This window comes from Ammospiza caudacuta, chromosome 19 (genome assembly GCF_027887145.1).
Source record: "Ammospiza caudacuta isolate bAmmCau1 chromosome 19, bAmmCau1.pri, whole genome shotgun sequence".
In the NCBI taxonomy this organism is placed as follows: Eukaryota; Metazoa; Chordata; class Aves; order Passeriformes; family Passerellidae; genus Ammospiza; species Ammospiza caudacuta.
In genome coordinates, this window is record NC_080611.1 from 10,595,048 (window position 1) to 10,618,734 (window position 23,687).

Consider the following 23,687-nt stretch of genomic DNA (forward strand, 5'->3'; position numbering starts at 1 on the left):
ACAGCCAATGGAGCAGCAAATGTGGGGAAGGTTGTTAGAATTTTCTGGAAGGGTTTGATCCATTGGACAGCATCTCCTGATGTGACAGTGGATGTTTTTCATGGCTGTATTTGACTGGTCCTTTACTTAAAACACCATCACCATTGGCTAATTAAGAAACCACCCTTTGGTAAACAAACCTCCGTAACACATTCTACATGCTCACAAGAATTGTTTCTCATTCTTTTCTCTGATCTTCTCACAGCAAACGGCCTTAAGGGTTATTACACTAATTATTACACTAATTATGGGCTCCCTGAACCCTGGCCTGGGTTATGTCTGCAGCTCTGTCTGTGTGTCCATGCCCTGCAGTGCAGATGTGGGGAGCAGCCTCATTTACCCACTTACTCCTCTTTTCCCTCGAAGGAGTAGGAGCGGATCCAGGGGTTGGGGATGGAGAGGCGGGGGGCCAGGTTGAGGGAGGGCAGGAAGGCAGAGAGGGAGCCCTCCAGGAGATGGGGGCTCCCACACACGGCGTACTCCGTCTTGCACATGTACGGGCACTTGGCGAAGAAGCAGACATTGCTGGCTGGGAGGAGAGCAGAAAACAGGGTGAGCCAGATTGTGAGGCAAGGTGTGTTCTGTTCTATTCTATTCTATTCTATTCTATTCTATTCTATTCTATTCTATTCTATTCTATTCTATTCTATTCTATTCCTATTCTATTCTATTCTATTCTATTCTATTCTATTCTACTCTATGGCAGTTGTTTTCTGTTCAGTGGGCAGTTTTCCTTATCTCTTCCACAATCATTCTTCCCTCTGGGGAGGAGAACATCTGCTGATAACAGCTATTGAATGTCACTGCATGGCTGATAAGAACTGCAGCATCCCTTTGGGAGATGTGAGCCCAGAGGGAGGAGCCAAGCATTCCTACCTGGATAGAATCTGGAGGTTCTGGAACACCAGCCAAGCATTCCTACCTGGATAGAATCTGGAGGTTCTGGAACACCAGCCAAGCATTCCTACCTGGACAGAATCTGGAGATTCTGGAACACCAGCCAAGCATTCCTACCTGGATATAATCTGGAGGTTCTGGAACACCAGCCAAGCATTCCTACCTGGATAGAATCTGGAGATTCTGGAACACCAGCCAAGCATTCCTACCTGGACAGAATCTGGAGATTCTGGAACACCAGCCAAGCATTCCTACCTGGATATAATCTGGAGATTCTGGAACACCAGCCAAGCATTCCTACCTGGATATAATCTGGAGATTCTGGAACACCAGCCAAGCATTCCTACCTGGATAGAATCTGGAGATTCTGGAACACCAGCCAAGCATTCCTACCTGGATATAATCTGGAGATTCTGGAACACCAGCCAAGCATTCCTACCTGGATATAATCTGGAGATTCTGGAACACCAGCCAAGCATTCCTACCTGGATAGAATCTGGAGATTCTGGAACACCAGCCAAGCATTCCTACCTGGATAGAATCTGGAGATTCTGGAACACCAGCCAAGCATTCCTACCTGGATATAATCTGGAGATTCTGGAACACCAGCCAAGCATTCCTACCTGGATATAATCTGGAGATTCTGGAACACCAGCCAAGCATTCCTACCTGGATAGAATCTGGAGATTCTGGAACACCAGCCAAGCATTCCTACCTGGACAGAATCTGGGGATTCTGGAACACCAGCCAAGCATTCCTACCTGGATATAATCTGGAGATTCTGGAACACTAGCCAAGCATTCCTACCTGGATAGAATCTGGAGATTCTGGAACACCAGCCAAGCATTCCTACCTGGATAGAATCTGGAGATTCTGGAACACCAGCCAAGCATTCCTACCTGGACAGAATCTGGGGATTATAGGCATAATCTCCATAACACATTCCACATGTTCACAACAGGTGCAGCAAGTGAAGATAAGAATTGTTTTAATTCCTTCTCTGAGCATTCTCACAGCATTCCTGGGGAAAATCCTGGGAAAACTGTGTTTCTCTCTGTGCCCACAGAGCTGCTGCCACATTTCCCCACTGTGGGACAGTGATTATTTCATGTGGGAGGGATGGAGTGAGGGGGAACAGATGGGAAGAGGCCCAAGGGGGTGCAAATGAGTGCAGAGCAGTTTGGAGCCCCCTGTTTGATGGCTGTTTCATGGAAATACTCTGGGGAATCCAAGAAAAAAGAAGGAAAACCCCAAAGCATCCATGGCATAGATGTCAAGCTGCCAACAGACAGATTGGGAAAGGTTAAGAAAAAAAGGCCAAATGAGAAGATCTGGTAGGTGATTCCAGCTGGAGAGAACCTCTGCAGTAACCATGTTTTTGTGCACATTTAGCCCAAGAATTTCATTTCTGCACCACAGCATGAGTCCTGCATCCCCTTTTTCCTGCAGTCCCTTCCTCCCACCGTGGAACACCACAGGTTTGGGTCAGCTGTGAAGGGATCTTGAAGACAATTGGGGCCATGATTTGCCCTATCCTGAGCCAGCCCCTGCCCACCTGGTGACACGAAGAAGACGCTCTGCAGGACCTCGTTCTTGGTGACCTCCAGGATCTCCTTGGTGACGTTGATCAGCCTCCCCACGGTGGGTGGCACCCTCCTGAAGTCCAGGATCCTGCACAGAGGGCACAGGGATGCTGCTGCTGCACACTGGGGTGGCAGGTGCTGCCCCTGCCCCTTCCAGCAGGAGCCTTTGGATCCCTGCACCCAGACTCTTTCCAGCAAAAACCCCTCTGGGCCAAAATGTAATGTGGCTCTGTTTGGATTTTGGTATTTTAATAGCTGCTGTCTGGAACAAGCTGGATGTTCTCCAGCATTCCTGTCTCTTTCCCTAACGTTGCCTTGGTTTCTCCCCACCCTTTGCACACAAACAGGGGCAGAGCAGCCCTTCAGGCCCCTCTACAATGTTGGTTTGATATGGAGAAAAGAGGTTGATCCTGGTACAACGTGGCTGAGGAGGCACCCCCTCCTCCAGAGGCTCTCATGCCCAGCTCATTCCTCAAAAATATTCTTAAAAACCTCAGGGCCTGGGGCAGGAAAGCATTCCTGGCAGTCAATGGGAAGCTGCTGCTGATTGCTGAGTCAGTAAATGGGGAGAGCTGGCTCTGCTTGGCTCCTTGGGTAATGCCCCCTGCCCCTGGGAATTGGGCACAGAACAGGATTTAGCCTGCTACTTATTGAGCAATGTTCAGAGAGAAGAAAATATTTGCTTTTATCCAGCATCTTTCAGCTCTGAAAACCACAAAGCACTTCAGAAAAGCAGTCTGGCCTCATTTTTGTGGCAGTGGAGCTGCAGGGGCGAGGTGGTGGTGGCTGAGTCAAGCAGAGTCACTGTGAGGATGTTGGGACAGAACTGGGAAGGGAATTCAGCTCCCTTTGTTCCCTTTCTCTGAGTCTGAGCTACAGGAATTAATTTAGTCCTGCTTATCCTAGGGAAACTGGAGATCCCCACCCACCCTGACCATCAGAGATCTGGTGTTCGGAGGAGGGAAAGGCTGCTGCCCTCATCTTTTCAGAAGGGTACTTTTGATTTTATTAAACACACACCCCGCTGGGAAGAGGTGCCAGGTTAATTGCTCATTATCTGAGGGCTCAATACTGCATTGCTGCAGTTTATCAACCCAAAGCACACCTTGATTGCTGATGGAGTGTGTGCCTCCCCCACCAGCAGGGCACCCAAGCTGTGCCCAGAGCTCAGGTTGGCACCTGGATGCAGGGGAGGGACAATGTGTGACAGCCAGGGGAGAATCTGACCTGTTCCCACCTGGACTGCACCTGCTCCCATGCAATGGCCAGGGCAAAGCTGGCTCTGGGGTGTCAGATGAGAGCCAGGAGGATCTACTAGAGGATTCCTTTCCCCTTTCCTTTTCCTTTTTCCTTTCCCTTTACTTTTCCCCTTTTCCTTTCCCCTTTTTCTTTCCCCTTTTCCCTTTCCTCTTTCCTTGAAATTTCCTTTAAATTTCCTTTTCTTTAAATTTCCTTTCCTTTCCATTTCCTTTCCTTGAAATTTCCTTTCCTTGAAATTTCCTTTCCTTGAAATTTCCTTTCCTTTTCTTGAAACTTCCTTTCCTTGAAATTTTCTTGAAATTTTCTTTCCTTTCCTGGAAATTTCATTTCCTTGAAATTTTCTTGAAATTTCCTTTCCTTTCCTGGAAATTTCCTGGAGCTTCCTGGAAATTTCCTTTCCTTTTCTTGGAAATTTCCTGGAAATTTCCTTTCCCCGAGCCCTGCAGGTCTTTCCCCAGACCCTGGTGGCCAGAAGAGCAGCAGGGCAGTGCCAGGGCAGTGCCAGCCCTACCTGTCCAGGTGGAAGGCAGCGATCTCCGCGTTGTGCCGCTGGAAATCCACGAAGTAGAAGAAATCCTCAGGAGTCTCCTCCTCACGTTTCTGCCTGGGAGGAAGCAGGGGGTGAGCCCTGGGCAGCCGGGACACCGAGGGGTGGCACAGGGACAGCTGGGGGCCACAATGGGGACAGGGTCAGAGCCAAGGGCTCCGTGCCCAGCTGGAGCCAGGGAGCAGCACCTGCACCTTGGGGGAGGCAGAAGAGCTGGCTGGGGCTTAAATCTGCTCCAGCAAGAGCTTAGACCCCCTCAGGACAAAGTTTCAGGAGGTTTTTGTCACATCCCCCTGGAGGCAGAGGAGGGCTCAGGGCTGATGCTCTCCTATCCCTGAGGTGGGAGCTCCATTTAATTCCATTTTCTGGCTGGCACACAGTGGGAAAAGGGGTGTTAACTCTTGGAAAATGGGGTGTTAACTCCTGGAAATGGGGTGTTAACTCTTGAGAAATGTAGTTTTAACTCCTCGGAAATGGGGCGTTAACTGCTGGAAATGGGATGTTAACTCCTGGGAATGGGATGTTAATTCCTGGGAAATGGGATGTTAACTCCTGGGAAAGGGGACAGGACACAGGCTTAGACCCCCCTAGGATGAAGTTTCAGGAGGTTTTTGTCACATCCTCATGGAGACAGAGGAGGGCTCAGGGCTGATGCCCTCCTATCCCTGAGGTGGGAGCTCCATTTAATTCCATTTTCTGGCTGGCACAAGGTGCCCCAGTAAGTGCAGCACGGGAATTTGATGCTCAGCTTTAACTCCTTGGAAAATGGGAAGTTAACTCCTGGGAAATGGGGTGGTAACTCCTGGGAAATGGGATGTTAACTCCTGGAAATAAGGAGTGTTAACTCTTGGGATGTTAACTCCTGGGAAAGGGGGCGTTAATTCCTGGAAATGGGATGTTAATTCCTGGGGAATGGGATGATAACTCTTGGGAAATGGGATGTTAATTCCTGGGAAAGGGGACAAGACACAGGAAATCCCTCAGGCCGTGGATGCTCTCCTTCCCCTCCAGGACCCGGTGGACACTGGGCAGAGGTGGATGGAAACCCAGGGGAGAGGAGCTGGCTCCTCCTGGGTGAGGATTTATCATCCCAGCTGCTCTGTCACACATGGACACTGAAGCGAGAGGGAATTGATGTGAAGAGTCCCAAGGGGCTGCAAATAAAGCAGAAACAATTTAAATCCCCTGTTTGATGGCTGCTTCTTGGACACACTGTAGGGAATCCAAGGACAAGCAAGGCAAGCCCCAAAGTCTGCTGGGGAAGAGCAGTCCCTCATGGCAAGGATCTCAGGAGAACAAGTGTCCCAAGGTCCTTCTGCACCTGGCACCCAAAACTGAGACATTTCCAACACCAACAGAGATGTGGGAACGCTGGTGTTTACCCAAGTGTGCTCCTGGGGGGGTGTGAGCAGCCAAGAAAAATGGAAAATAATGGAACATTTCACTCCCCAGGTAGGGAGGGCAGAGAGGGAAGGGGTGGCTGGGACCTTCCCATGCCAAGGAGGGTCCCAGCCCGCCCTGCAGGGGTTCAGGGGGCTCTGCTGCCCTTACCTCATGGGCTTGAACATGGCTTTCCCAAAATCCTGGAACCTGAGGACCAGCTTCAGGTGCACACCGCTGGGCTTCACCACTTGGGGAGGAAAGGGGTGTTAGCTCATGGAAATGGGGGTTAAATCCTGGGAATGGGGTCTTAGCTCGTGGGAAATGGGGTCTTAGCTCCTGGAAATGGGGGTTAAATCCTGGAAAATGGGGGGTTAGCTGCTGGAAAATGGGGTGTTAACTTTTGGGAAAGGGGGTGATAACTCCTGGAAATGGGGTGTTTACTCCCAGAAATGGGATGTTAACTCTTGGGAAATGGAATGATAACTGCCTGGAAAGGGGGTATTAACTCCTGGGAAATGGGATGATAACTCCTGGAAATGGGGGGTTAACTCCTGGGAAAGAGGGTGTTAAATTTTGGGAAACGGGGTGTTAACTCCTGGAAATGTGATGTTAACTCTTGGGAAATGGGATGATAACTGTCTGGAAAGGGGATCTTAACTCCTGGAAAGGGGGTGTTAACTTTTGGAGATGGGGTGTTAACTCCTGGGGAATGGGATGTTCACACTTAGGAAAGGGGATGATAACTGCCAGGAAATGGGGCGTTAACTCCTGGGAAATGGGGTGTTAATTACTGGGAAATGGGGCGTTAACTGCCTGTAAACACCCCAGTGACCTCCCCAGCACAACCCAGCTTTCTTGCCCCATGAGTGCATCCCCTCACTCCTTACAGCAACTCCCCTCTCTCTCTCTTCCCATTTATTTTCCTCTCCCCTGTGTGCCACAGAGCACATTTCCCTGCAGCCCCTCTGTCACATCCCCTTTGGGACTTTTCCCTCCCTCTCCAGCAGAAACCAGTGCTCTCCTGGTGTCCTGACACCCACACTGGACAGGCTGCTCATGGAAGTGGTGGAATCATCACCCCTGGGCGTTTAAAAAAGCCTGGACATGGCCCTTGGGGTGGACTCCATCATTTCAGAGGCTTTTTAAACCGGAATAATCCCATGCTCTGTGATCCCAGCCTGTGCTGGGTTAATGGGAGGGAGCAGAGCCTGGCTTGGCATTTCCCTGGCCCAGCTGGGGACGGAGCATTGGGGATGGGACATGGGGACCCCAGGTGCCACACTCACCCTGGCTGCAGTCACAGGCTCCCAGCAGGGCCTTCTCATCCTGGCTGTAGTCTGCAGGGCAGGAGGAGCAGTGAGACCCCACCAGCACCCACAGGCATCCCCAGCGAGGGGAGGGAATGATGCACCCGACTCCATCTTATCACTTAAGGCTAATTAATTACTTTATTATTCTATATTATTCTATATTATATTACATTGTGTTACATTACATCTAAACTCAATCTGCCAAGCACTCAACTGCATACAAATGCACAAATCTCATGACTGTCAGCCCACAGTCCTGACACATCACTGCCTGGGGGCTCTGTACAAATCCCCAATGGGATGGGACTGCTGGGAACAGCCTTGAACTGTTTTATTTTCCAGCATCAGCCTCATTACATGGTTGTGACAATGGGAAGATGCCACCAGCTCACATCGTGTACTCAATGTTACAACTCACTTTAAAAGTTTTTTGACCAATCACACAAAGCAAAAGCACATTGACACTAGTTCTATCCAACCACCATAAGCACACGTACCTTTGGTTAAACAATGCTTGCTTATTTCAAATACAATACCTGCTTGTAAGCCTTAAAACACAACACACAGAGCTCCATTATTAAGCTTAGAACTTCCTAATATCTCACTAGATAAACTTTAATTATTAATTATTAAACTTACATTGTTCTATTTTACACATTGATTTCATTCAAGCATGGGTTTCTTGTGATCCCCCCTCTAACACTTGAACACAGTTTCTCATGATTCTTCTAATGATTAAACAATAATTATATCTAATTACTAAACAATCATCACATCTAACAATTATATCATTTATCACAGGTGCAATTTCACATGATCTGGCAAACACAAGACCTAACACTTCCCAGAGCCTACTTTTAACATTTCCCCAGTGTCACAGACATCTTTTATGAAAAATCCTTTCCTTAGGATTTTCCTCCTGAGAAGCTGAGAGGCCTCACAACAAAATGTAAACATTGATTATCTGCTGCTGTGGAATGCAACAGGTGCATCTGGGATTGGTCTCATGTTGGTTGTTTCTAATTAATGGCCAGTCACAGTGAGCTGGCTCGGACAGAGAGTCTGAGACAGAAGCTTTTGTTATCATTCCTTCTTTTTCTATTCTTAGCCAGCCTTCTGATGAAATCCTTTCTTCTATTCTTTTAGTATAGTTTTAATATAATATATATAATAAAATAACAAATCAGCCTTCTGAAACGTGGAGTCAGATCCTCATCTCTTCCCTCATCCTCAGACCCCTGTGAACACCATCACACCCCAGGTCCTACTAATCCTGGCATTAGCTTTCTTTCTATCTCCCTAAAATTTCCATGAGTTTGAAACTGTTTGCCATCCCCCTGGCAGGCTCCAAGGGGCCCATGCCCATGCCCGTGCCCATGCCCGTGCCCATGCCCGTGCCCATCCGCGTGTCTCACCGGCGCTGACGGTGGGCAGGTGGCGCAGGTCCCGCAGCAGGCGGCTGACGGCAGCGCTGGAGCGCGGGTAGAGCCCGTCCCGGCTGATGCCCAGCTGGAACTGCAGCCAGGCGGCCTCGGCACGCAGGGGGAGAGGGGCTGGCAGGGTCAGGTTCAGCTCCTGCCCGTACAGCTTGTGCCTCCTGCAAGAGAGACATTATGGGGATGAGGATAAGGGAGAGGTTCAGCTCCCCCTGGTACAGCTCGTGTCTCCTGCAAGGGAGAGAGAGGAGAGATGGGGAAAAGGGAGAGATTCAGCTTCTCTTGGTACAGCTTGTGTCTCCTGCAAGGGAGAGAGAGGAGAGATGGGGAAAAGGGAGAGATTCAGCTTCTCTTGGTACAGCTTGTGTCTCCTGCAAGGGAGAGAGAGGAGAGATGGGGAAACGGGAGAGATTCAGCTTCTCTTGGTACAGCTTGTGTCTCCTGCAGGAGAGGAGGGATGGGGAAACGGGAGACTTCAGCTCCTCTCAGTACAGTTTGTGCCTCCTGCAAGAGAGGAGGGATGGAGATGAGGATGTGGAAAAGGGTGAGGTTCAGCTCCCCCTGGTACAGCTTGTGTCTCCTGCAAGAGAGACATTCTGGTGATGGGGGTGTGGAAGTGGGAGCAGCTTGTGTCTCCTTCAAGAGAGGAGATATGGGGATGAGGATGTGGAAAAGGATCAGGTTCAGCTCCTCCTGGTACAGCTTGTGTCTCCTACAAGAAAGGGATGGGGATGGGGTTAAGGGAGAGGGTCAGCTCCTCTCAGTACAGCTTGTGTCTCCTGCAAGAGAAGAGGGATGGGGATGTGGAAAAGTTCCCTTCTCCGAGCCTGAAGGGTGCCAGGAGCAGAGCATGGGGTGGGTAAGGGGAAACTGAGGCAGGAGAGGGTCAGAGTCTCTGACCTTCTTGAAGCTGGGGAAAAAAAAATCACTGAAATCAAGTTTCAAAGGCTAGTATTGATATACCATGTTATAAATGCTTTAAAGCTTATCATCTAAAATTACTCTTCACAAGCCTTACTACAATGTATCTTTTACACGCCTATTTTTCTAAACTATCTGCTTTTATTTGCAAGGCTATCCTTTAAAACTTCTTCTTAGTTCAATTTTTCTCTCAGTCATGTCTGTCTTATTCTGTAATATGTCTAAATCCACATTTCTTATCTCAAGGTTTACATACACATCCATACCATGCCACCCTTCTATCAAACTTTATCAGCCAAGGAGTGGCACTGGGGGCTGCAAAGGGCTCCTGGGGGTTTCTTTATTTCCCTGCTCAGCCCAGCAGCTGAGCAGTGTGGGTTGGGATTTTTCCATCATTTCTCCACCCAAGCAGGCTGAGCAGTGTGGTTAATCTGGCTGTGAGCAGGGCTTAAAAATGGCTGAGATGGTCAGAGTCTCTGAGAGAGTTTTTTCCCAGAATTTGGGGGGAAAAAAATCGCTGAAAGCTACAAATTGCCTCTGTGACCAAATTCACAGTGAGCAGGGATGCTATGAGGTCATGTGGCAGCATCCTGCCCATGATCTCTAAAAAATCAAGGTTCAATCCCCCCCCTTTTTTGGCAGGTGGAGCTGAAGGAGCCTCTCAAGCTCAGGAATAACCTAAAACCACTGAATCAGCATTTTCTTCAACCTGTGGATGCAACAAGGAGCGAGAAAATGGGCTTTGTTTTCTCACAGTGGCCTTGTGAGGCTTTTTTAGGGATTTGTAGAAAAACGATGATAACTTGTTGGTATAAACAACCTGCAGGTGGTGTCTTCCTACTCTGCTTTTCTGTTCCTCTCAAGGGCTGCTTGTGAGAAAGATGTTTTTGTTAGTGAGCCAATCAAGCAGAATGTGTTGAATCCGTCTATAAAAGAGAGGATTTTTGAAATTAAATGCTCTTCTGCAAACCAGCCTTGGAGTGAATCTCTGTCATTTCTTGCTCAGCAGCGACAGAGACTCCAAGGCTGGGGCTGTGGAAATGAAAGGTCACTGAAAGCAGAGGACAGAGTTTGGTTTTTCTCATTAACAGTGTCCAGCCCATGTGTGCAGCAGCCAGTCCTGATAAAGGGAAAATGAAGCTCAGTTTGCACTGAAAGTGCCAGGATCCATGCAGGAAAGCAAACAGGGCTGATAAGGAGTAGGACATTAACCAAGGCTGGACAGGGGGAAATGCCACAATCCCAGCCAGAGCCCATCCAGAGCCTGAGCAGTGAGGGCTGACCATGCCCCAGGACATTTATCAGCCAACGAACGATAATCCTTGATAATTTATGATAATTTCCACTGGGGGCTGCAAAGGGCTCCTGGGGGTTCCTTTATTTCCCTGCTCAGCCCAGCAGCTGGGGCTTGGTTGGGATTTTTCCATCAATTTTCCATCACCCTCCTCCATGCAAGCAGGCTGAGCAGGGCGGGTAACCTGGCTGTGAGCAGGGCTTGAACCCTCCCAGAGGGGTTCCAGTGGTGTAGGAAATGGATTTGTAGAAAATTCTTAAAGTTCGATACAAGGTTTACATAGTACGTGTGTGGATGTAAACCTTGAGATAAGAAATGTTGGCTTAGAAATATTATGGAGTAAGACAGAAAAATAAAGTTTTAAAGGATAGCCTTGCAACTAAAAATAGATAGTGTAGAAAAATAGAAGTATGAAAAATACATTGTAGTAAGAATTCTGAAGAGTAATTTTAGACGGTTAGCTTTAAAACATTTATAACATAATGTATCAATACCATCCTTTGAAAATTGTTTTCAGTTCTATTTCTCTCTCAATAATGTCTTATTCCACAGAATTTTTAAGTCAGCATTTCTTATCTCAAGGCTGACATACACATATATACTATGTGAGCCTTCTGTCGGGCTTTGAGGATTTCCCACAAATTCATTTCCTACACAGTGATGTCCTGGGAGCCCTCTGGGAGCTGGAGAGACAGGTTGGATGTGCCTGTTCCCTCTCCCAGTCTGTTTGTCTTTCCATTGCTCTGGGCCAGCCACAGCATGGAAAAATCCACGTGTGCATGGTCAGAGGGAGCTGGGGCACTGCCCTCCCTGACCAGGGTTTGCTCAGGAGGCAGAAAATTCCCTGTGTACAAGGAAATAGCCCTGGAATGACAGAAAATTCAGAGAGAAAATAGACAGAAAATTCCCCGTGCACGTGGAAATGGCCCTGGAATGCCATCAGCTCCTTCTGCACAGGAGGCAGAAAATTCCCTGTGCACATGGAAATGCCCTGGAATGCCATCGGCTCCAGCAGAAATGCCCTGACCCCCAGCCTGCTGCCCTTCCTGTGGATAAGTGAGGCACAACCTTAACGAGTTGTGAGGCATTAATAAAGCCTTAATTAATAAATGAGCTATTAACCCTGCCACAGCCAGGGATGGCAAACCCCAGTGCCATGGACAGCGGTGACTCAGGGTTTTTCCCCAGGGAAGCTGCCCAAATATTTTTCCATATTTGCTCTCCTGCCTGCCACACACACAGGCTGTTCCCCCAGGGTGAGCAAGGCATTACTGAGGGGGAAAAAAATGCAGTGGTTATGCAAGGGGAGGCAGCTCCCAGCCCTGCATCCACATGGGCCCTGCCCAGCCTGAGCCAGTCCCTTCCCAGCCTTTCAACCCAAAATACAGCTCTCCCCGCTTCCTTCAGGATTCCTGAAATATTTCCCTGGAAAAAGCCAGATCTCTGCAAAAGGCATAATGAAATAAAACCAGGGTTCATTTCTGCCCTGCTATAAATAGGCCTGGGGTTGCCCTGGCTTTCAGCTCGGTGCTGGGCTGGGAGGGAGGCACAGCGTGGGGTGACACTGCTCAGGCCACCAGCATCCTGAGTTTGGGCTTTGGAAGCTGCTCCTTCAGGGATAAAAATAAGCTCTGGAGTTTTGGGGGATTTTTTGGAGGGGTTTTGAAGAGGTGTGGATGTTTTGTTGTTTTTCTGTTTCCATCATGCATCCCCATCAGTCTCTCCAGCTGGTTCTGCATCCTGTGGTGCTGGGAGCACACAGGGCTGGCTTGGAGGAGGACAGTGGGGGAGCCATGGGTGTCCCAACAGGATGTGCTGGGGCTGCTCCAGCTGGCAGAGCCCCTGGACAGAGCAGACGGACAGAGCTCCAGCTGATGTCCAGCTGCCTGCAGAAATGAAGGCAGACACTGCGCTGGAGGAACGGGGTGAAACTGCAGCTTGTTCCTCTCAGGGCAGAGTCCTGCTGCTCCCAAAGCTGCTCTGCCAACACCCACATCCAGGGCTGATGAGAAATGTGCTGTTTATCCTGTTGTGGTGAGGAGAGCATCCCATGGACACCCAGCCCTGAGTCTCTGCTGCTGGCTCTGCACGTGGAGCTGCTGTGGAGTTTTTGCTCTTCAGTCCTCAGCAGCAGCTTGGTTGAACCCATGCAGTGGGAGAGAAAGCCATGAATTCCACCAGGACCCTGCCCTGGCCACATCAGAGAGGACACAGGCTCTGCAGGTGAGGCAGGAATTCCTCTGTGCCCACAGCAAATGGACAATTTTATAAAATCCATCATCTCTGGTGAGTGCCACCTGTTCCACGTTCAATTTGCAGCGCTGGTGGTTGTGGGCAGGTTTTTGCAGGAGCAGTTGTGTCACCTCAGCCTGTGCTCTCTGGAGGTTTCACCCACTTATGAGCACCAAATATTTTATTTCAGAGTGAGGAATAATCAATACTGTGCCTTCTTCCCTTCCTGGAGGTGCAGAGTGAAGTCAGTCAAGGACAAATGGCACCACAGTGTTCCTCCCAGTCACAGCACAGCCAAACCCTGGGGCAGGAGGCAAAGTGCAGCACAAATTCCATCTTTAAACAAATTCCATCTTTTAACAGCGTGGTGAATAAAACTGGGGAGTGCAGACTTCTCCCTCTCCTGCAACAGAGGTTACAGCAAGTGCCCAGGGTTTCTGATGGTGCCACCACGCTGCGAGCTGCTTTGGTTGAAATCCCCAATTCCCACTGGGATTTTGCTGGGGAAACATCCACCTTGGTACCCAAATCCTGGTGGCTCCAGCAGGCAGTGCTCAGCTCTGAGAAGATGCACCCAAGGTGGGTCTGTGGCACATCCAGGGGTACTCAAACCCACCAGCCATGGATTTCAAGTGCTGGGACAAAGGATTCAACAGGATCCAGACTGGAGACAGGGAAGAGCTTCACAGGGGTGGCCCTGGCTGAGCATAGACCCTGGTGCTCTCAGGCCATGAAGGTTTCTCTGTTCCTTCCATTATCGCTTCCCATCATCTCCTGCAGCAAATCTCACGTGGAACCAGCACTGGGAGAGCCCCACAGGAGCAGGAGGAGCGGGATGGAGGTGGAGAGAGCACTTGGGAATCCTGCCTGTGCAGCCCCAGGGGATGGGAGGAGGGGGGAAACCAAACCTGGGCAGTGCCAGCACAGGGGTCCCTGGGGTGTCCCCACATGCTGTCACCCCCTTGCAGGTGTTCTGTCCCACAGAGGGGACAGTGGGTGAGGCGATGCCATGAGGAGCTCTGTGCTCCGCTCCATCCAGGTTTGTGCATGAGTGGAGGAGTTTTGGGGGTGCAGGGAGCAGCTCTGGGGTGCTGTATGCTGGTGGAAGGGGGGTTAGATCAGGGTACAGATAATCAATGCTTGGAGCTGGCACTGAGGGTCACTGTCCCCAGCCAGGCAGTGACTGCAGGGCAGGGACAGTCCCACCCCAGGAGCAAAGGGAATTTCCTCCTTGCTGGGCTGGCAGAGGCAGCAGGAGAGGGCTCTGAGCTGGGGGTGCCTTTCTCTGCTTTCTCTGGGCTCTGGCAGTGGGGCAGGGTGGGAGACACCTCCAGGCTGGAGGGGTGAGGGCACAGAGCCAGAATGGGGGGGAAAGCTGGGCTGGGGATGCCAGGGGGCACCCAAGGGACACCCAGGAGAGCTGCCCAGAAAGGGAGGGGTACCTGAGAGGGGGTGTGCAGAGAGGGGGTGCCTGGGGGTGCCCATGTAGGGAGTGCTTGGCCAGAGTGTGCCCAGAGGATGCCAGGGCAGGGGTGCCCAGAAAGGGGGTGCCAAGAAAGGGGGTACCCAGAAAGGGAGTGCCCAGGGGATGCCCATGCAGGAGGTGCACTCACAGAGGGTGCCTGGGAAGGGGGTGCTCAAGAGATCCCAGTGCACAGGAGGTCTAAAAAAGGGGTGCCCAGGAGATGCCAGAGAAATGTGTCCCCATGCAAGGGGTGCCCAGAAAAGAGGTGTCCAGGAGATACCCGCGAAAGGGGTGCCCATGCAGGGGCGCTCAGAAGGCCCCCGGGAAGGGGTGGTCCAGGAGATGCCCGTGCAGTGGGTGCTCAAGAATGGGGTGCCCAGGAGGTACTCAGGGAATGAGGGATCATGCAAGGGGTGCCTGGTAGGAGGGTGCCCAGAAGCTGCGGGCACAGGGATTGTCCGGGAAGGGAGTGCCCAGGAGATAAGGGAAGGGAAGGGAAGGGAAGGGAAGGGAAGGGAAGGGAAGGGAAGGGAAGGGAAGGGAAGGGAAGGGAAGGGAAGGGAAGGGAAGGGAAGGGAAGGGAAGGGAAGGGAAGGGAAGGGAAGGGAAGGGAAGGGAAGGGAAGGGAAGGGGAAAGGAGTGCCAGCAGCCACTGGTGCACGGAGTGCCCAAGAAAGGGATGCCCAGGAAACAGCCAGGAAAGGGGTGCCGGGCAAGGAGGTGCTCAGGACATGTCCGGAAAGGGGATGCCAGGCAAGGAGGTGCCCCGGAGATACCCGGGAAGGGGGTGCCGGAGAAGGAGGAGATGCCCAGGAAGGAGGTGCCGGGCAAGGAGGAGATGCCGAGGAAATAGCCAGGAAAGGGGTGCCCGGGAAGGACCCGCCCAGGAGATACCCGGGCAGGGGGTATCGCGGCGCTGCGGGCGCGGGGTGCCCGGGCTCCGGGCGGTGCGCGGTGCGGGGCGCGGGGGCTGCGCGGCTGCGGGACGCACCTGTTCCATCGAGCCGCCTTCCGCCGGTAGTAGCGCAGGGCTTCGCGGGCGCCCAGCAGCGGCTCGGCGGGGCCCGGCGGGGCGGCGCGGTACAGCGGGTGGGCGAAGAGGCGGCGCAGCGCGGGGGCGGCGCGGGGCAGCGGCGGGCGCGGCGCGGCGGGGGCCGCGGGGCACGGGCAGCCCGGGGAGACCCTGCCCAGCTCCCGGCGCGCCCGCGGCCAGAGGTGGAAGTAGAGATCGGCGGCCAGCAGCGCCCCGAGCAGCAGCAGCACGGCCGGGCGGTCCCGCCGCGGGCCCGGCATGGCCGGGGCGGGCTGGGGACGGGGACGGGGACGGCGGTGGCGGCTCCCGGGGCAGAGCGCACGGGGGAGCTCGAGCGGCGGAGCCGGGGGGTGCGGGCACCTCGGGGCGGGGACCGGGCAGGGCGCTCGGGGCCCGGCGAGGGGAGCGGGGGTGGGGGCACGGCGGCCGGGGAGCCTCCTCCGGACACGGGCACGGGCACGGGCACGGACACGGACGCGGACACGGACACGGACACGGACACGGACACGGACACGGTGCGGACCGAACCGAGCGCCCCCGGGCTCTGCCCGCCCGCCCAGCGCAGCCCCCGCGCAGGTGCCGCGTCCCCCGCCAGCCCCTTCGGGCACCTCGTCCCCTCTCCCCAAAGCGGACAATCGGCCCGGGAGAGCTTTGGCAGATGGCTCCTCCATCAGTGGGAGGAGAGGATGTGCTCCCCACACTGCTTGGGTTTTGGGGACACCAGCTGTGCCCCACTTCTGTGCCATTTGGGGGCAAAAGTGGTGAAATGATTGCACTTGGATCCCTTCAGGCTCCAGACCAGACATGAGGTGTTGAGAGGGGAAATTTTAGGGTGCTGTACTGGAAAGGTGTGGGGCAGGCAGGGGCTCTGCTCAGAGGCGCTGGGCTGGGGTCTGCAGGATGGGAAAGCACAGAGCTGATCCTTCTCAGGAGGAGAGAAAGAACTTTCAGGAGGAGAGAGGGAGCTTCCAGGACATGAAGCTGGATGTAAACAGGGGGATGTGTGTGCCAGCTCACTGCCAGGTGCCTTAGGGGACAGCAGAGGGTGTGTGCAGCTGCGCACTCTGCCTGGGGACACCCTGCTCCTCAGCCCTCCAAGGCCAGGTGACCTGGCAGCTCCCCCAGACAGTGACATCATAAACCCAAAATCAAGCAACAGCCTGGGACTAACAATAGGATTCTTCTTCTTCTTCTATTTTTTAAACTTATTTTTTAAAAGATTGCCCCAGGATTCAGCAAACCCAGATGAATCCCCAGCCCTGCTCTGTGGCTACCAGCCTGTTGAAGGACACCCACTTCAAACTCAAAGAACAACTTGTGACAAACACTCCACCAAAAACTGGCTGATACCTGCTTGGCTCCTAATCCTCCCTGAGCTGTTTCCCTGTCGCCAATCTCTCCCAGGAACCATTAATAAATCTTCCCTGGTTTGCAACACTAATTCTGGACAAAGGCACCAGGAACCAGCAGTGCCTGGGCCCGTGCCCCTGTTTGTTTGGAAGATTGTTTGGCTTTTAATGAGGCTAATTAAAAAGAAACAAAAAAATAATAAATCAATCCCATTAATCTGTAATAAACTGAATGCTACAGTCCTTCCCAAAGCAGTTGGGACTGCCAGCTCCCAGCTGGCTGCAATGCAAAATCACTGTTGGTGTTATTTAGAACAACTCAGTGGTGCTCCATAATGCCACAGTGATGTTTCCATATTGCCAGAGTGATGGTTCCATAATTCCAGTGTCCTGTTGGAGCAGGGGGATCCTGCTGGAGTTTGTCCCACACACATCCCTGGGCATCTCCTCGTGTTCTGCTTCCTTGGCTTGTGGCTCTTCCTGCTCAGCCTGGGTCCCTGGGCTCCAGGTGAGCATCACTTCCCACCCCAGGGCTCAGCAGAACTCATCCCAGCCCTCTGGAAAGGGTGGATGTGTTCCTAAAATTAACCTGGAATTTCTATTTTGATAGGCCACTGACAGCTCCAGCGGAACCAAATTACCATTTGGAATTACCATGAGATAATTTGCCTCATTTACTATTTAAAGATAGGGGGGAAAAAAAAAGCTCCTTCTTCCAGACAACTGCAGTGGAGAAATGTTCAGGCGTAGATGATGTCCCAAAACATGTAATTAAAGCTTTAAATAAATGTATGATGACATCTCAGAGTAAGAAATACTTCCTTTGTATTTCAGATAGGAGCCAGCCAGGGCCTTTTCAAAGTCATTTTTTAATAAACAAAGGATATTCCTCTTGTTTGTCCAGACACACAGCTTACAATATTTGGAGTTTTAAGTATGTAATTTAAATTCTTTCACACAGTATGGATTTAAAACCCATCTTCCTTAGAGATGCCTTTGGCTTGCCAAAAGGTAAATGCCTCTGTCTGCTGCTTTTTGTCTTTTTAACTTGAAATGCTGCAGAGCTGCCTGGTCCCACCCTGCAGATTGTCATGTTTGCAAAAGGGAGCAGATGAGAATTATCCCTTTCTCACTGCCCTTAATTAGGAGGATTAAACACCAAGGCAGCTACACAGCATCACAAAGGAGAGGAAAAGATCAGCTGGGGGAGCCAAGTTCTGCATTTGCTGCTTCACTGACAAGGGCACAGACGTGCCACGAGCAATCCTGCAGCTCTGCTCCTGCTCCTGCTCCAGCTGGGACTCAGAGCAGCAGGGCCATCTTCTCCCTGCATGGTGCTGGTGGTGATGGTGGTGGTGGTGGTGTGATGATGGTGATGGTGGTGGTGGTGATAGTGGTGATGGTAGTGGTGGTGATGGTGGTGGTGATGTGATGGTGATGGTGATGGTGATGGTGGTGGTGGTGGTGGTGGTGGTGGTGGTGATGGCGGCGATGGTGGTGGCGGTGATGGTGGTGGTGATGTGATGGTGATGGTGATGGTGGTGGTGATGTGATGGTGATGGTGATGGTGATGGTGGTGGTGATGTGATGGTGATGGTGATGGTGATGGTGGTGGTGATGGTGGTGATGGTGGTGGTGATGGTGGTGGTGATGTGATGGTGATGGTGGTGGTGATGGTGGTGGTGATGTGATGGTGATGGTGGTGGTGATGGTGGTGGCGGTAATCATAATGATGATGGTGGTGGTGATGATGGTGATGATGGTGATGGTGATGATAGTGGTGATGGTGGGAGTGTGATGGCGGCGATGGTGATGATGGTGGTGTGATGGTGCTGATGATGGTGATGATGATGGTGGTGATGATGGTGATGGCGGCGATGGTGATGATGGTGGTGATGGTAGTGGTGATAGTAATGATGGTGATGATGGTGGTGATGGTAGTTGTGGGATTCACATTCTCTGAACATGAGAGAAGCAGAGAAAAGAATGATCAAAACAATCCTTATCTCATTGGCTGCTCCTGTGTTGTGCCAAAGTAAATGCCAAAGTAAAGTGCAATATGGAGATTGTTTACCCACAGTATGAGGCCCAGGTGTGTGTGCAGACTGCAGGTCAGCAGAGAGTCACAAAATTCTGAGCACTTGAGTTAAATTAAAAATTTGTACCGATCCAGTTTAAATGCAATGTAATATAAAGTACTATAGTATAATAAAATCGTTAATTAAGTTTCTAATAAAATAAAGTCCTCCTTGACATTTCCTGCCTTCGTTGGCATTGCCCTGCTTTTACAACAGGTGATGGTGATGATGGTGGTGGTGATGATGGTGATGGTGGTGGTGATAGTGATGATAATGGTGATGCTGGTGATGTTGTGATGGTGATGATGGTGATGGTGCTGATGATGGTGATGGTGGTGGAGATAATGGTGATGGTGGTGATGATGATGGTGGTGGTGGTGGTGCTGGTGGTGGTGGTGATGATGGTGGTGATGGTGGTGGTGATGGTGGTGGTGCTCATGGTGGTGATGGGGTGATGATGATGGTGATGGTGATGATGGTGGTACTCATGGTGGTGATGGTCATCATGGTGATGATGGTGGTGATGGTGGTGATGATCATGGTGATGGTGGTGGTAGTGATGATGGTGGTGATGATGGTGATGGTGGTGATGATGGTGGTGATGGTGGTGGTGCTGATGGTTGTGATGGTGGTGCTGATGGCGGTGGTTGTTTTGGTTGTCCTCATGGTCCCCAAAGGGCACCTCCCACCCTGGCACAGCCTCACACCAAGGTGGTGTCTCTCACAGAGGGTTCCCCTCTGCCTGACACCCCCAGGGCTGGGTTTTTCCCCCCAGGATGGTGTGGGAGCCCTCCCAGTCTCTGCTGGTTTGCTGGGAGGAGCTCTCGCTCTGCTCTGAGCTGTCTCACGCTCTGTCTCACGCTCTGTCTCAGCTTGTAATTAAAAATGAAATATTTGGGCCAAGTGCTCAAATTAAGAACACATTTTTGATAGCTAACAACACTGAGGAGAGCCCTGGAGACCCTGACAGGGCAATCGGTGCCTCTCTGCTCGCATTGCAGAGGAGTCTGGAGGGAAGGAGCGTGTTCACTCCAGAGGGGTTTTGGTACAAAAACGCGATTATAGGGTATAAAAGGAAATGTTTAGAAACCCAAAAAGCAGGAATAAGTCGGAAGCATCCTTCACCACAGGACAGGGAAGGCAGAAGGGAAAAGGTGCCCCAGACATGACACCTCCAACACTTCCCCATCCCTGGCAGCAGCTCCCATTGTGGTTTCATTTCCCTCCTCCCATCCAGCTCTCCTGGCTGCTGCTCCACGCTCATTCCTTGGCCTCAGTGAGCTCCCAGCTGCTCAGGGCTGAGAAATCTGGGTGGATCCTCTCCCTCTTGGCAGTGGACTTGCACAGCTAAGCACAAACAGGAGGAAAGCACCTCCGTGGTCTGAGCGAGCTGCTCTTGTGTGCTGGGGCCTCCAGCACAGCTTTGCTTCCCCCCTCCCTCCCTCCATCTGAGCATCCCTGCAGCTGGCTTAGAGCAAAATCCATGGTCAATCCCAACACCAAACCATCCTCTTCCAGGAGGGTGGGGTGAGATATGAACCCTTGTGTGGTGTGTGGGGCTGGGAAGGCTCTCAGTGCTCCTGTCTGAAATCCAACGGGTGGAATGTGACCGTGTTCACAGGGGTCTGAGGATGAGGCTCAAATCAAAGACAAGGATTTGACTCCATGTTTCAGAAGGCTTGATTTATTATTTTATGGTATATATTACATTAAAACTGTACTCAAAGAATAAAGGAAAAGGTTTCATCAGAATGCTGGCTAAGCTAAGAATAGAATAGGAAAGAATGATAACAAAAGTTTATGTCTCAGCTCTCTGTCCGAGCTAGCTCACTGTGATTGGCCATTAATTAGAAACAACCACATCCACAAAGACCAATCCCAGATGCACCTGTTGCATTCCACAGCAGCAGATAATCACTGTTTACATTTTGATCCCGAGGCCTCTCAGCTTCTCAGGAGGAAAATCCTAAGGAAAGGATTTTTCATGAAAAGATGTCTGCGACAGTGGGCAGCAAGCCTGGGAGCCTGGAGAAGCTCTGTGCAGGCAGGGCTGGTGGAGAAGGGTGAGCTGCACGTCCCTGAAGGGCTGGGGTGACGTGGAGCCCAGATGACACCGGGCTGTTTGTCTTGGACACGCTGGGATTGACCGGAAAGCGGCGCCGACCTCTTGAGCAACCCCGGGGTTTGTCCGGCCGGGCAGGGCTCAGCCTGTGCTCAGTTTATGGGATCTGATTTCCAAGATAGCACAAACAAAACAGTCCCTCTGCAATGGGCTCCTGCCATGGAGATGGGAACAGCCTGCTGGTGCCATTAAAGGTTAAATCACAGCAAATCCCATCCCTCGCCTGCCGGGCTCTGCGCACGCGTTATTTAATGAGTATTTACTTTGTGGAATTGCTTTTATTGGTAGTTAACTGCATAGTGGTCTCTGTGGGACAGCTGGTGCACCATTTGAAAGGAATATTCCTCAACCCTTGCTGAGTGAAATTGTTTTTGTAGACAAGTGGAGGCATTGGGGCCATTAAGAAGATAAAACGCAGATTGTTTGCAGAGGGTTTTTATTTTATTTTAATGGCTTTTGAAGAGAGGAGCTTTTATTGTTTTATTTGTCTATTGTTAGCAGGCAGAAGGGCTGGGAAGAGGCACAGATGTTCCCTTTGCTGTTGGCTGGGCGAGGCCCCAAACCCAGGGCAGAGGGTTTGAACCTCTCTCTGAGGCTGCTGTAACATTTTCCAAATCTTGAAACGGCTCCGCTGCCCAGCACTTTCTCAGTAAAACCACTGAGGGCTGGGGTGGGACTCCCTGTATCATAATTTGAAATCTGGACAGTGGATGAGGCAAGGATTGTGTACAAACCAGAGAAAATGAAGGGCTTTGTGCTTCCTTCCAGTGATGGGGAAATCACAGATGGATCCCGAACCTCCAGCTCTCAGCCCAGCCCCAGTTCATCCTGACCACAAAAGAAAACAGCCAAGCTCCAGTTCTGGGGCAGGGCAGGCTGTGATGGACGTTGGGACACCTTTGTCCTCAAAAGCAAATCCTCTAAAGAGAAGAGCAGCATCAATTTCCAGTAGCTAATGAGCTGCCTCAGGAGTTAATTGAACATTGTGTCCCTCCACGGAGGAGGCTGCCTGACCCCTCTGTGTCTGCAGGAACATTGATGTCAATTATTTAGAGGGGGAAATTCTACAACCCTGGGTGCTGTTTGCTCTTACAATGTCCCATCTCATCCCAGGGAAAAGCACAGGGTGGGAAATGAGGTTTTGGTGGGAAGATAAAGTGGAACTGCTAAAGGAGGTGGGGATGGATGTTGTGTATCCTGGGAACATGTTGTGGGTGAGATCAGGGTTTGGGAAGGACCTTGGATGGCATTGGAAGTGCCAAGGGGTCATTTATGGGATGAAGGAGAAAGCACCTTCCTCTTCCTCCCTTTTCCTTTTCCTTTTCCTTTTCCTTTTCCTTTTCCTTTTCCTTTTCCTTTTCCTTTTCCTTTTCCTTTTCCTTTTCCTTTTCCTTTTCCTTTTCCTTTTCCTTTTCCTTTTCCTTTTCCTTTTCCTTTTCCTTTTCCTTTTCCTTTTCCTTTTCCTTTTCCTTTTTTCTTCCTCTTCCTCCTCCTCCTCCTCCTCCTCCTCCTCCTCCTCCTCCTCCTCCTCTGCTGTTTCATTCCAGCACCTCTCTACACCTTGATTTTTGGGAAATGCCCTCCTGTATCAGAACTGCCAGGGGAAGAAAAGGAAAGGGAGTGAATGTGTTAATCCCAAACTGTTTTGCAGTGTTTATTGTACTGAAGGGAGAGGGAAATTTTCATCCTCAGTCCAGAGTGGAAATTGTTAATTAACACATAAATTGGGATGGCCAAAAGCAAGCTGCAGAGTGGTCAGGTGTGTGTGAGCACAATGTCAGCCAGGGGGGAAGATCCTTCCACTTCCCAGGCAGCTTTTGGGATTTTGGGACATCACTGCCCTGCTCACCTTTTCCAGAGGTTTTTTTTTAGTGTGTGTGTTTGTTTTTCCTTTCCTGCCCCTGTTAATCTCTGCTGCCACCAGGGTCACCTCAGCCTTGGCTCTGTGCTGGCCATGACTTTTCTGGGGGGGTGTCTCAGCGCACACAGGATTGGGTAATAAATGTAATGATTTTGGAACACTGTGCTCATGTAGGGGTTTGTCCAGCAGCTTATTCTGCAATAAATGTGGCACTAACTAAGAAAGAAAACAAAAAAAAAATCAAAAAACAAACAAAAAACCAAACAAACAAAAAAAAAAAAAAAACAAAACAAAAAAAAAGGAGGCGCTGGGAAGGGCCTTGAGAGAGCTCAACTCCATTCCTGAGGGAGCTGGGCTGGATGGGGCTGCTCACACCAGACTGGTCACTGCCACCTCCTCTGCCCTTCTGACAACCAAACTGTTTGGATTTTACCTGCTCAGCAGCTTTGCTTTCTGTTTTCTCACTTCATTGGGAAGCAGCACCAATGCTGAGGTTTTTATCACCAGTAGAACATAAACCAGGGAGAATCCATTAATCCCTTGCAGTAACAGAATTCCTGCTGAGCCTGGGAATGTTCTCTATCTGTTTTCAGCACAGTCCTGTGTCCAGATCAAATTTAAATTGAATTAGGGTGCTGGGACCCTATGGAGGTTCAAATATCTCTGTGTAAAACTCCCCAGAATTTTAAACATGAATTCCTGTGCCAGAGCAACGATCTTGGGCTGACGCTGCCCTCCAGTTCTGCTTGGTTCATCTCATTTCACACCAGGAAACTCCTTTTGAAGCATTAAAATGGGAAAGCTTTAATGGGGCTCAGAAGGACGGGTCTCTTACCAGCAGAAAATTCAGCTGTTTTTCAGCTCTGTCCTTCCTTAT

At 51.0% G+C, this 23,687-nt stretch overlaps 1 protein-coding gene across 1 annotated transcript in view; it reads right to left on the bottom strand.

Moving 5' to 3' along the window:
• Positions 1 to 15,660, bottom strand: part of FAM20A (FAM20A golgi associated secretory pathway pseudokinase) — a 19,672-nt gene extending 4,012 nt beyond the window's left edge. Inside the window, 7 exon segments of the mRNA XM_058817361.1 lie at positions 384 to 568; positions 2,492 to 2,607; positions 4,291 to 4,383; positions 5,878 to 5,956; positions 6,996 to 7,046; positions 8,435 to 8,616; positions 15,359 to 15,660. Coding sequence (XP_058673344.1) covers positions 384 to 568; positions 2,492 to 2,607; positions 4,291 to 4,383; positions 5,878 to 5,956; positions 6,996 to 7,046; positions 8,435 to 8,616; positions 15,359 to 15,660 — 1,008 coding nt within the window.
• Between the last annotated feature and the right edge of the window lie 8,027 nt (positions 15,661 to 23,687).